Source organism: Medicago truncatula, chromosome 2, assembly GCF_003473485.1.
Source record: "Medicago truncatula cultivar Jemalong A17 chromosome 2, MtrunA17r5.0-ANR, whole genome shotgun sequence".
Lineage (NCBI taxonomy): Eukaryota > Viridiplantae > Streptophyta > Magnoliopsida > Fabales > Fabaceae > Medicago > Medicago truncatula.
This window is the reverse complement of record NC_053043.1, coordinates 28,528,294-28,541,237: the sequence shown is the minus strand read 5'-3', so window position 1 is coordinate 28,541,237 and position 12,944 is coordinate 28,528,294. Positions and strand designations below refer to the sequence as shown.

Sequence of the window (12,944 nt, the reverse complement as noted above, 5' to 3'; positions counted from 1 at the left end):
CTTCGGTAAGACCGTGCACTTGCGGTTTTATCCCATCAAGTTTTTGGCACCGTTGCCGGGGAGTTAACTAATTTAATTAACTCTTTCTTTGTGATTAGAAATTTTCTTTTCCTTTCTCTTCTACTTCTTTCTTTCTTTTCATTACCATTAACTTCTTGGGTAGCATAAAATAATAAACGACATGGCCGAGGAACGCACTCTTAAGAAGTTTTCGATCCCTTCTACGAATGAGCCATGTGCTATTATAGTCTACCCGACGGTTGAAGGTGATGACTATAAAGTAAAACCTGCACTACTAAGCTTGGTACAACAAAACCAGTTTTCTGGATCACCCACTGAGGATCCAAATTTGCATATTTCCACCTTTGGGAGACTCAGTGTAACTTATAAAGCTGACCAAGAGGCCGTTAGGCTACATCTCTTCCCTTTTTCTTTAAAAGACAAGGCCAGCAGTTAGTTTAATTCTTTAAGGGCTGGCTCCATCACTTCATGGGATCAACTAAGGCGAGAATTCCTTTGCCGATTCTTCCCCCCGTCTAAAACCGCTCAACTAAGGGAAAAACTTTATCAATTCACTCAAGAAGACGGGGAATCTCTTTACGATGTGTGGGAGCGTTTTAAAGAAATGCTTAGACTTTGTCCCCATCATGGTTTGGAGAAGTGGTTGATTATCCACACCTTTTACAATGGTTTAACATATAACACAAAGATAACTGTTGATGCAGCTGCAGGTGGTGCCCTAATGAACAAAGACTTCACAACAACCTATGCCTTGATTGAAGATATGGCTCTAAACCTCTTCCAGTGGACCGATGAGAAGGTCATCATCAATTCTTCACCCTCTAAAAAAGAGGTAGGTATAAACAAAATATTTTCCCTTGACCATCTATCTACCAAGGTGGATGCACTATCTCACAGATTTGATCAAATGAATGCTTGTGTTGTCACACCTGTAACACCCCGTTTTCCCAACGTAAAAATTTCATAAAAATAATCAGAGTTTTCCACATAAACGGAATGCTACACTTCTTAAAATCATAAACGGAAATAAATAACAATTTATCCTTCAAAATTCAATCAACATAAATATTCAAAACTTTGCAGCGGATTTAATTCAACATCGAAACATAGTCTTTGGCACGAAGACCTATCAAAACATCTCATGAAATATCCAATCTAAAACATAGTCATGTAAATTCATAATCAATACGTAAGGAATAGAAAAGCATGCAACATAATCCCATCTCGTTACGTATCAGAGCACCTAAAGACACACGTGAGAGATAGTCCACTCACGACAGCAACTAACATCAACCTACTCTGGATTGTAACAGCCCGATTTTTAGCTAGATTTATTTTAATTACTTTTATTATGTGTTTTATGTGTTTAAGTGTGATTAATCATCATTGGGTGCATTTTCATGGGTTTCCGTGTTAGAAGGGTATTTCAGTCATTTTAGACTTAAGGGTATTTTGGTCATTTTGTGAGAACGGGTAAAATTATAGTTTTGGGTGAGAATTAATTTTAGTGTTTAGTGAGAATAGTTATTTCATTAAGCTACTAGAGTAAATTGAGATTTTACCGTTTAGTGACCGTTGGTGATATTTTACCGTGATTAGTTAAATATCGTTTGAAGTGTAGAAATATTTTTGGTTTGAATAGAAATGGGTTAAGCCCACTAGAAACTAGGTTAAGCCCATTAAGGGTCATACCTAAGCAGTTGTCTTAGGAAAATATCACTTCATTCATTTCATAAGATATTTTCTAGAGAGAGGTAGAGAGAGAAAATGGGAGAAGAGAAGAACAAGGGTTAGAGAGAAGAGGAACTTGAAGAATTCAAGGGTTTGAAGAATTATAGGAGCAAAAGTGAAGCTAGAGCTAATAGTTGGAGATAATTAAGGTAAGGGGGTTAGTTTTCATCATAATCATCTAGTTAATTCTTTTTCTCTTGTTCTATGCATAATTGATTATGAGAATAAGTGATTATCATGAACCCAATCTTTGAAATTCGTGCTTCTGTTGTAGAGATGTGTTTGAATATGTTAATTTGATGTTAAATGATTTGTTCATGATGAAATTGCAAGTTCATGATGTATGAAAATGGGTAGTTTGTAAATTATGCTCAATTGGTGAATTATGCATGGTTGTTGATGAATTGTGATATGTTTCATGATCAATGGTTGTTGTTGTTGTTTAGTAATATTGTTGATGATGATACATGACTTGGGTTTGCATGATTCATGATTTGTTGTTGAGAAATGGATTGTTGTTGGTGGTTTTGTGAAATTGGTGAAGTTGAGTTAAGTGTTCATGTGAAGGACCAAAATGAACTTTTGATATATATGGTTGTTGTATGAAATTTTGTTATTTTTGGATGAACTGAACCTAGGAGAATTTCTGTTTTCATGTTGTGGTTATGTTAGTTGAGTCGTTTGGGAGAAAAAGGGTTTTTCGTGTGAAATCTCGATGTTTAAGCGTTTTCGCCAATAAGTGATTATGTGAGGTTTTGGAAGATGACTTTTGGGATGGTTGAAACATGAAAATTTTGGTAGATTAAGTTAGAGTCAAGTGTCAGGAACGTGTAGGCGAAAACGGCATCAAAATCCGATTAACGGTTTGAATTTTACGCGCGAAATGGTGAAAAACGCACTTTTGGAAAAGCTGATTTTTGGACATGATACTGTCAAAATCGTGCCACGATTTTGCCATCATGCCACGATTTCTTGGCAGGACGTTTAATGGTTCTGGACATAAAAACGTGTCACGATTTCCAGAAAAACGTGACACGATTTTTGTGAATCAGATCCTTCATATTTCACTATTTTTCACCCCTTTCCGCTTTGAATTGGATTTTTATGTAAACATGAAAGTTTTAGATAATTTTGTTAGCTTTCTAATGGCGTTGGTTTGAGGTCCAAATGATTTTTAGAACTTGAGTTATGATCAAATTACTACACATGAGTCGTGGAACTTTTCCAAACTTGATATGGATTTTGTCGGAAATAATTCTTTTAACAGGTCACCTTATAAATCCTTCATGATTGATTTTGTATGACTATATGGAAGTATTGGATTGATAGTTGAATATGGATTGTGATGTTTATCTTAAGGTGACGTATTTTCCTCTTTATTTGGAATGTGAGCAAATCATGTAATTGATGTGAAATTATGTGAAGGTGATGATATTGGTGAATCCATATACATTGTTTATTATGATAAGTGGGTGAATATATACATATGTTATGAATTGTTGGGAGTTCATGTATGTCGAGAAATGATGAATTGATGTGAATGCATTTATGCAAACAATATTGGTGAGAATATGGTGAGTTGTTGTGTGAACATATGCATTGTTGTTGAGTCATATGTTCATGCATACATGACTGATGGAGATGGGTATTTTTAAATATCTAAATGGTGAGATTATGATGTTCTGTCGGCATCAAGGGCGACGACCTAAATATTGGTGAGACCGGTACCGCATGCATATAGGGTGTGTCTAGGATCATATCATGTAATGGCATGAGTCCTAGTTGTGAATGTAGTTGATGTACACTGTGAAGGAAAATCGATTTTAATATAGAATAAGCAGCGGAAAATAATTCGATTTTCTTTCCTTGGATCATTACGAATTACACATGAATCAGTGATTCGATTGTTACCTCGAAGTGTGAAACTGAAAACTGGAATCTGGAAACCAGAATCACGATCACAACAAAGCAAGCAGCAAGCAAAATAGCCTTTAGCAAGTCCATACAAACAGTGCTCCTCCAAAACTCGGTGCTAGCCAAGGAATCAGAAGTCTCAGAGAGCTAGGGTTTCTTCAAAACACGTAACATCAAACTTCAGCACTAGGGTTCTATTTATAGAACTCCTTGTATGCTATGCAAGTCAGAAGCCACTATTGCACTTCACTAAGCCCAATAACGAGCTCAGTAATTTTGCTAACTAATTAGCTTTATTTACTAAACGCACCCCTTATATAAGTCGTACTTATATATTTCTCTTTTGACTGTTCTTTGTGTGTGACCCTATAGGTTCTAGTCACGTTGGCAATAATATTAAATCTGATATTTAATATTATAAACAATGAGCGGTATCTAGCAACACATCATTGCTACCCAAGGGACAAGAATGTCAAGTGATCTGACAAAACCTTTCATGATAATATTCATGCGTACAATTACTCCTTTGTCTCGATACCTTTTATTGATCCCAAGGCATAGCTATTGTCACCCTTGTATAGATCAATAATTATATTTCTTGATTCCGAAATATACTGAATAACGAACAAGTTCAATATCTCATATTGACTTAGTTCGGCATGGCCATGCAGTTTTACAGTCATATTTCATCAAGAGGCCTAAAGATATATCTGCTATTTATGAGGAGGGACAAATCCCATCTAGGACACTCATGCCCCTTAGCATGATTCATCAAGTACCCCTCAACCAACGTTATGATTATCCTTTTACAGACAACGTTAGAATGGAAACAAAGCTCTTGAGTCCACATCTAGGGATCATAGTGGTTTCAGGTCTAAGAGCGATATACATTATTATTATTGTGAGAATATCTTATGACAATTTCATAACTTACTATGTAGTATTCTCACGGTGGGTCAATCCAATATAAATATTACTCCTAATATTTATATCTATGTATAGACTTGATATCTCATATCTATGACCCATGAGATGCGGTCATCAGTCTACATACATAATAGTCTCGACGCTTTATTATTATCCTTTATTCATATTAAAGCTTTGACTACGGATACATTTAAGAATAGCGTTCTTTAAGATAATGTAATCTCATGATTAAGTCACACTTAATATATTATTACACGAACTATCTATTCTAAGGACTTTATTAACATTATCTAAATATAATAAAGAGTGCCATATATTATTCAATAATAAAAGTCATGATACATAAGATAGGTGTAACATAAACTATTGGCCTCTAGGGCTTACACCAACACACTGTGGTTGTGAATGAGTAATTGTGATCATTACATTTGATTGATTGATGAATTGTGTCATTATTGACTATATGAATTGAGGAACTTGTGAATTGGTAAGATTGTTGAATGAATGACTGTTGATGATATTATGTTTGTTAAACACATATCTAAGAGATTTGATTTTTGGTAAGAATGCATTTTTTGAAACTATCTACTCTTGATCCATTACATGTTACCTAAATTTAATTATTCCTGCTTAATTGATTAATTGGATTATGTTGATGTAATACTCACCCTCAGTGGTTTGTCCGCCTGCTTGCCTGTATGGGTAAGTAGACGTTGTGCAGGAGTAGTAGCTTGGTGAGTACTTGGTGTTGCTGGATAGTGAGAGCTTTCTCCACTATCAGGTCTTAGAGTAGAGTCGGCTCTGATCTAGGGATTTTGGTTGATAGCTCTAGATCTTTTGTTTGATTTATTCGTGTTTTAAGATTTGTCCACTTGTCGGACTTGGAGATTTTTCTTATGCTTATGCATTTTTGAGATCATTTGACATGTATGCCTGATGTATAAGAGTTTTGTATCCGCTGTGACTGATGAGGTTTTATATACATGCATGTTGACCGTTGAATTTTCATAAAATGTCACTAAGACCTCCTTGGAGTATTTTCATCATATCTCAAAAACCAAAAATCATTTTCAAGTCAAACCAAAGTCATTGGAAAGCTAACAAAATTATCTACAACTTTGATGAAGATTCCTAAACCTAATTCAGAACAGAGAAATCCAGAAAAGTTGATTTTCCTATGCTCGGGAAAAGAAGACGACTGTGCTGATCCCTCCTGATTCCTTTGTAGTAATTTGATCATATCTTGAGTTCTATGTGCTTAAATCGAGTTCCTCCAAAGCCGAGTGACAGATAACATCCATGTCTACAACTTTCGTGAAGACACCTAAACCCAGTTCGAAACTTAAACTTGTCAAACTGAGACAATAAAAACGCGTTTTGCACACTGACAGCAAAGTCGCAGTTCAGCTGCGATTTCGCCTTTGGGGAAATCTTTTCGACTCCGTTTTCGATCCAATACTCTCCAAACATGACCCTAATCATTACCCTATGATTACCCTATCATTATAACACTAATTATTCATCAACCTACTGTATTATCCACTCTTTTTAAGACTAGAAACTCAATTCGAAACCTAAACTAGTTTTCCTTAATTCTCATCTTTCAATTTCATCTTTTAATTCTAATCTCTCAAATTCTAAAACCTCAACCTACAACCATGTTAATTCATCTTCAGAATCACATACTCAGGATTTTTAAAGTTTAGTCCCACCCTTACCTTAGTATTGATGATCGGCGGCCTGTCTCCCTTTTGGTTCTCCTCTTCTCTTGTTTTCTCCCTTTTTTCTCCAAAAGCAGTTTCACGTAAAAACTTTTCTAAACCTAGTTTCCTCCTTATATCACTCCTCAATCCACTTTATCTTATTTCCTCTATTTCCACTAAACTCTTCTAAATTCCAAAACAGCCCCACATCTCAATATTTATTTTATTTTCAAATCTTATTCTAGTAAATAATAAAATAAGTCTTTAAATAAAATATCAACACATCACATAATCATATAAAATCACATAAATCATCAAAGTGGACTCTAAACTCTAAAAAATAATTAAATAATTAAAGAGGGCGTTACACTGCTCCCTATGGGGAGCTGCAAGGTGCAACTCGCGAGGCGAATGAAACTTGCTCGCGAGGCGAGCGATGAAAATCATCACTCGCGAGGGCGAGGATCATCCCTTGTGAGGCGAGCGATGAATATAGGCTCGGGCAGAATTGCAGTTTTCACGAAAATCCATCTAAGGGCATGGTTTTAAGCTTAACATTGATTCCAGATATCAACCTAAGGATTGCCTAAGGTCTGTACACAGTTTCTACATCAATCTAACAATTTTTTCATCAATTAATTATCAATTTCTCACTTTAACCTAATTCTCAAATTCTCAAAAACTAATCCTACAACCTGTTAAATACAACCATTAGAATCATAGACTTAATAGAATTGAATGCTAGTCCCACCCTTACCTTAAGAAATCGATGGACAACCTCTTCTTGGTTCTTCTCTCTTCTTGTTCTCCCTTTTCTCCCAAAAGTTATTGTACGTAAAAACTATTTTGACTTAGGTTTTCTCCTATTTATATCTCTTTCCATTTATTTTATCTTATTTCCTCTTTTTCCCACAAAACTCTCTAAAATCTCAAAACAACCCCTCATCTCAATATTTATTTTATTTTCAAATCTTATTCTATTAAATAATAAAATAAGACTTCTCAAATAAAATATCACACATCACATAAAAATCATATAAATTATCTTAATAGACTCTAAACTCTTTAAAATAATTAAATAAATAAAGAGGGTGTTACAACACCTACTTCTAATTCTCCTCCATGTGGAGCATGTGGTATATCTGGTCATTCTAGCATTGAATGCAAGCTGTGTAGTGTTGAGCAATTAAACTTTATTCAAAATAACCAAGGGATAAATTTTAACCAAAATTTTCACAAAAATCCCTTTGGTGAAAAAACAACACTACCCGGTTATTCAAATAGCCAAAGAGTCATTCAAAAGTCTAACATTAAACTATTAATGGAGAATTATTTTCTTAAACAATCCGAACAGCTCCAAGAGCTTAAGGATCAAACTAGACTGTTGAACGACTCTCTTGCCACACTTACATCAAAGGTAGACTCCATCTCCTCTCACAATAAAATTTCTGTAACTGAACTCTCCTAAGTTGTCCACAAAGTCAGCCAACCTAAAACTAACAAAATAAATGTCGTTACACTTAGGAGTGGTAGACCATTAGAGGACACCATAGGAAGAACCAAACCCAATGAAGGTGAGAAAGAGATTAGCGAGCCACAAGTTAAGGAAGCTAGGGTAGAAAGAGATAGTGAGGAAACTACCCCACCTCCGTTCAAACAAAAAATCCCTTTCCTGCAAAGGTTTGCTAAGTCTATGCTAGATGGGCAATTCAAGAAATTTATTGAAATGATGAATAAAATCTATATTGATGTGTCTTTTACCGAGGTCCTAACTCAAATGCCTACTTATGCCAAGTTCTTAAAAGAAATCCTTTCTAAGAAAAGAAAAATTGAGGAGGGCAAAACAGTTAACCTTACGAAAGAATGTAGTGCCATCATCCAAAATACACCAAAGCTTAAGGACCCAGGAAGTTTTTCCATACCAAGTGTCATAGGGTCAGAAGTAGTGAAAAAGGCAATGTGTGACTTAGGAGCTAGTGTTAGCCTGATTCCATTGTCCCTTTATGAAAGGTTGGGAATCGGGGAACTTAAGTCGACTAGGATGACCCTACAATTAGCAGACCGTTCTGTTAAATATCCAGTTGGAATTATAGAGGATGTCCCAGTCAAAGTAGGGAAGGTGTATATCCCCACTGATTTTGTTGTAATGGAGATGGAAGAAGACAACCAGGTACCAATTCTTTTATGAAGACCCTTCCTTGCTACCGCAGGAGCCATAATTGATGTTAAAAATGGAAAGTTGGCATTTAATGTTGGTAAAGAGACCGTTGAATTTGAACTTGCTAAACTAATGAAAAGTCCTTCCATTAAAGACTCTTGTTGCATGATATATATAGTCGACCATTGTGTGAAAGAGTGCTCTTTAGCATCAACTACACATGATGGTTTGGAAGTCTGTTTGGTAAACAATGCAGGTACAAAGCTAGAAGGGGAGGCACAAGATTACGAAGAGCTGTTGGATAAAAACCCTCCTATGGAAGGTTTGAGTGTGGAGGAGTTAGTGAAGGAAGAACCAGCACCTATACCAAAGGGGGCACCAAAAGTGGAGCTTAAGCCGCTTCCATGAAATCTAAGATGTGAGCAGGTGAACTTAGTCTTGAATTGGGAGAAATGTCACTTCATGGTAAGAGAAGGAATTGTCCTAGGACACTTGGTCTCCGAAAGAGGTATAAAGGTACACAAGGCAAAAATTGAAATCATTGAAAAAATGCTACCTCCCACCTCGGTCAAGGAAGTTAGAAGTTTCCTAGGACACGCGGGGTTTTACCGCCGTTTTATTAACGATTTTTCATCAATTACTTGTTGAGGCAAAATTCCTAATTAATTTTAAAGATAATAAACCAATATGATTAAAGAATTAATGGACTTTGATTAATTCCTTGGTATTTAACTTGTGCTCTTGAGTGTTTTACTAAGACAGGAACAAGGTTTAGATCATACCAAGAATCAAGAAATCAAAGGACATTTGAATTCATGATCTAACACTGAGGTCAGAAAGTTAGATCAGAATGTTGCTTGAAGATCAGAATGTTCAAGCAGAGATCAGAAGGTTGTTCTTAAACAAGCCAAGAGTCTCAAGAACTTTGATCAAGATCATGCAAGGCACATATGACATGGGAATATGTCCAGGAAGGTACATTTGCATGGATCAATCAAGCAATAAAGGCATATACAAGGATTATGTCAAAGAAGGTATTCAATGTTCATTTAAGACTAAGAACATTGATGTACTAGGAATATTCCACAAGGGAATATCATCCTAGATGTTAAAATCACTACTCTTCATTATTGTTTCACTATTAGGATTTGATTACATCAAATGGTAGTCTTACAAATCATCCTAAGTGAAACAGATGGAACATTCTGATGATCAGAATGTTCAAGCTCTACACATGCTTACTTTATGAACAGTACAGTAGGTGAAAAGCAAAAAGCAAAAGCAAAGCAGATCTGTCATCTTCAACAAGAGATAGACACGTATGGGAGTTGGTACTGTACAAGGATAACACAATCCCTCAAAGCATGGGCAATGAAGATGCAGAATCCCACTATATCTTCCTGCACAGGTCCCAAGGCAAATCTAGGGAAGGAACATTCTGATGTATGAGGAAAAGTCCATACTTTGGTTGTTGCCCAAAAATTCATATGGAAAGCATATGGCACACCCAGAACTTCATGTGTTCATCCATATATGATGAACCCAGATGAAGATCATCATGAACACAACAACATTCTGATGTTCATCAGAGATCAGAATGTTTGCCCAGAATTTCAAGTTAAAGCTTGTGGGACCCAAGACACATGGCATAACACCATTGGACACCCTACAACGGCTATATGAGCCCAAAGACTCTATAAATAGAGATCAAGGCCTTAGAAAAACTTGCACCATTGCAAAGCATACAAGAAAACAACAAAGATTGTTTGAAGCTCTTGCAAAACTGAAATTGATCAATCTCTAAGGCTTTCGTTTACTTAGTGCAAATCAATACTCCCTATTATCTGAAAGATAACTTCTTCTTTTTCTTCTCTTCTGTTTGATTCAACAAACATTCAACCTCCATACAAATTGTAACAAAGTCTCATCTAGCTTTAGGGGTACTAAAGTGTTAGTTTGAGCAAAGGTTGTAAAAGTCTAAGTGGTTAACTTAGCAACAAGGTGCAAGCCTGCTGAGGCTTAGAGAATACAGATTGTAATTGTTCAGGTGAACAAAGATTGTAAGGTGCAGGACTTGAGAGGTTATCTCAAGCACCATAGTGGAAACTCTCACAAGATTGTGAGGAGTGGACTAGCCCACGTTGGGTGAACCACTATAATTCTCTGTGTGTTCTTTCCTTCTTCTCTATACTCTTAAATTATAGTATACACAACACACACTTGCACATTGACTTTATTAAACTGTTTCTGTGTATGAACTTCAGAACGTTCTGAAGTCAGAAAGTTAACTTAACTATTCCAAGTAAACTACTTGAGAATCACTTTTAAGTTTCAGGATAATTTTTAAAGGGTCACAATTCAAACCCCCCTTCCTTGTGACTATTTTATCTACTTCAATTGGCATCAGAGCTAGGCTCTAAGGGTTTGAACACTTAAACAAGTGTTAGAGAAAAGATTCAGGAAGTATGTCTAAAGTCAAGTACATAGCTGAAGGAGGATCATCAAATAGACCACCACTCTTTGATGGATCAAACTACTACTTCTAGAAAGGCAAGATGAAACTCTTTCTCAGATCTCAAGACAATGATATGTGGACAGTCATTACAGATGGAGACTTTGTTCCAACAACCAAAGAAGGAGCTGTCAAAGCAAAAAGTGCATGGTCAACAGATGAAAAAGCTCAGGTATTACTAAACTCTAAAGCTAGACTCTTTTTATCATGTGCACTAACCATGGAAGAAAGTGAAAGAGTTGATGAATGTACAAATGCTAAAGAGGTATGGGATACCTTGAAAATACATCATGAGGGTACATCTCATGTCAAAGAAACTAGAATTGACATTGGAGTCAGAAAATTTGAAGTCTTTGAAATGAGTGAAAATGAAACCATTGATGAGATGTATGCCAGATTTACTACAATAGTAAATGAAATGAGATCTCTTGGAAAGGCATATTCTACTCATGATAGAATTAGAAAAATACTGAGATGTCTTCCAAGTATGTGGAGACCTATGGTCACTGCAATCACTCAGGCCAAAGATTTAAAATCTATGAACCTGGAAGATCTCATTGGTTCACTGAGAGCTCATGAAGTTTTACTTCAAGGAGACAAACCAGTAAAGAAGGTAAAAACACTTGCCTTCAAAGCATCTCAGCCAAGCTCATCAGCTGCTGATGATGATGTGCAAGAATCACAAGAGTTAGAAGAAGTTCATGAAGAAGAAGCTGAAGATGAACTTGCACTAATCTCTAAAAGAATTCAAAGAATGATGTTGAGAAGAAATCAGATCAGAAAGAAGTTTCCAAACACCAACATGAGCACCAAAACTGAAGCTGACAAAAGTCAAGTTACCTGCTTTGGATGCAACAAAACTGGACACTACAAAAGTGAATGTCCTGACATCAAGAAAGTTAAAAGAAAACCTCCATTCAAGAAGAAGGCAATGATCACTTGGGTTGACATGGAAGAATCAGATCCTCAAGAAGATGCAGATACAGACATGGGACTAATGGCTCAGTCAGATGATGAAGAAGAGGTAATTATCTATAAAACTGATTCTTTATATAAAGATCTTGAAAATAAAATTGATAGTCTCTTATATGACTCAAACTTCTTAACTAATAGATGTCATTCTTTAATCAAAGAACTTTCTGAGATAAAAGAAGAAAAAGAAATACTTCAAAACAAGTATGATGAGTCTAGAAAGACCATAAAAATTCTGCAAGATTCTCATTTTGAAATGTCAGAAAAACAAAGAGAACTAAACAGAAAACAAAAAGGCATTATGTCTGTACCTTCTGAAGAACAAAAGGAAAACATACTTTTGAAAAAGGAAGTTGAAACATTAAAAAAGGATCTGACAGGGTTTATAAAATCTACAGAAACTTTTCAAAACATAGTAGGATCTCAAAATGAAAGTGCTAAGAAATCTGGCTTAGGCTTTAAGGATCCAAGCAAAATTATTGAAAGTTTTGTACCTAAAGCTAAAATGAGAATTAAATGTTATTTCTGTGATAAGTATGGACATGATGAATCAGTATGTCATGTTAAGAAAAAATTTATCAAACAAAATAATTTAAATCTTAGTTCAGAACGTTCTCATCTCAATAGATCAGAAAGTTCACAAAAGGCTGGAAAGGCTAAGAAGACATGTTTCTACTGTAACAAATCTGATCATAAAAGACAGAATGTTACTTTTAGAAAAGATCTCTTAGAAGAACTAACCCTCAAGGACCCAACATTACATGGGTACCTAAAATTTTTATCTTGTCAAATGTAGGTCCTGCCTCAGGGTGCAAGAACAAAACCATGGTACCTGGATAGTGGTTGTTCTAGGCATATGACAGGTGACAGGAATTGCTTTCTAACCTTTGAAAAGAAGGATGGAGGACTAGTGACATTTGGAAACAATGACAAAGGTAAAATCAGAGGTAAAGGTACTATATGTAACACCCCGTTTTCCCAACGTGAAAATTTCATTTATTTAATC

General features: G+C 35.6%; 1 protein-coding gene and 1 non-coding gene across 2 annotated transcripts in view; one reads left to right on the top strand and one right to left on the bottom strand.

The window, feature by feature from the left end:
- Window positions 1-547: 547 nt before the first annotated feature.
- On the bottom strand, window positions 548-654 carry LOC120578812 (small nucleolar RNA R71). The gene has a single exon (XR_005644621.1). It is a non-coding gene; the product is annotated as a small nucleolar RNA R71 (small nucleolar RNA).
- Window positions 655-11,009: 10,355 nt separating this feature from the next.
- The window catches only part of LOC120578359 (bromodomain-containing protein DDB_G0278469-like), a 47,513-nt gene continuing 45,578 nt past the window's right edge, over window positions 11,010-12,944 (top strand). Inside the window, exons 1-3 of the mRNA XM_039831039.1 lie at window positions 11,010-11,138; window positions 11,487-11,990; window positions 12,735-12,801. Coding sequence (XP_039686973.1) covers window positions 11,010-11,138; window positions 11,487-11,990; window positions 12,735-12,801 — 700 coding nt within the window. The remainder of the gene's footprint in view (window positions 11,139-11,486; window positions 11,991-12,734; window positions 12,802-12,944) is intronic.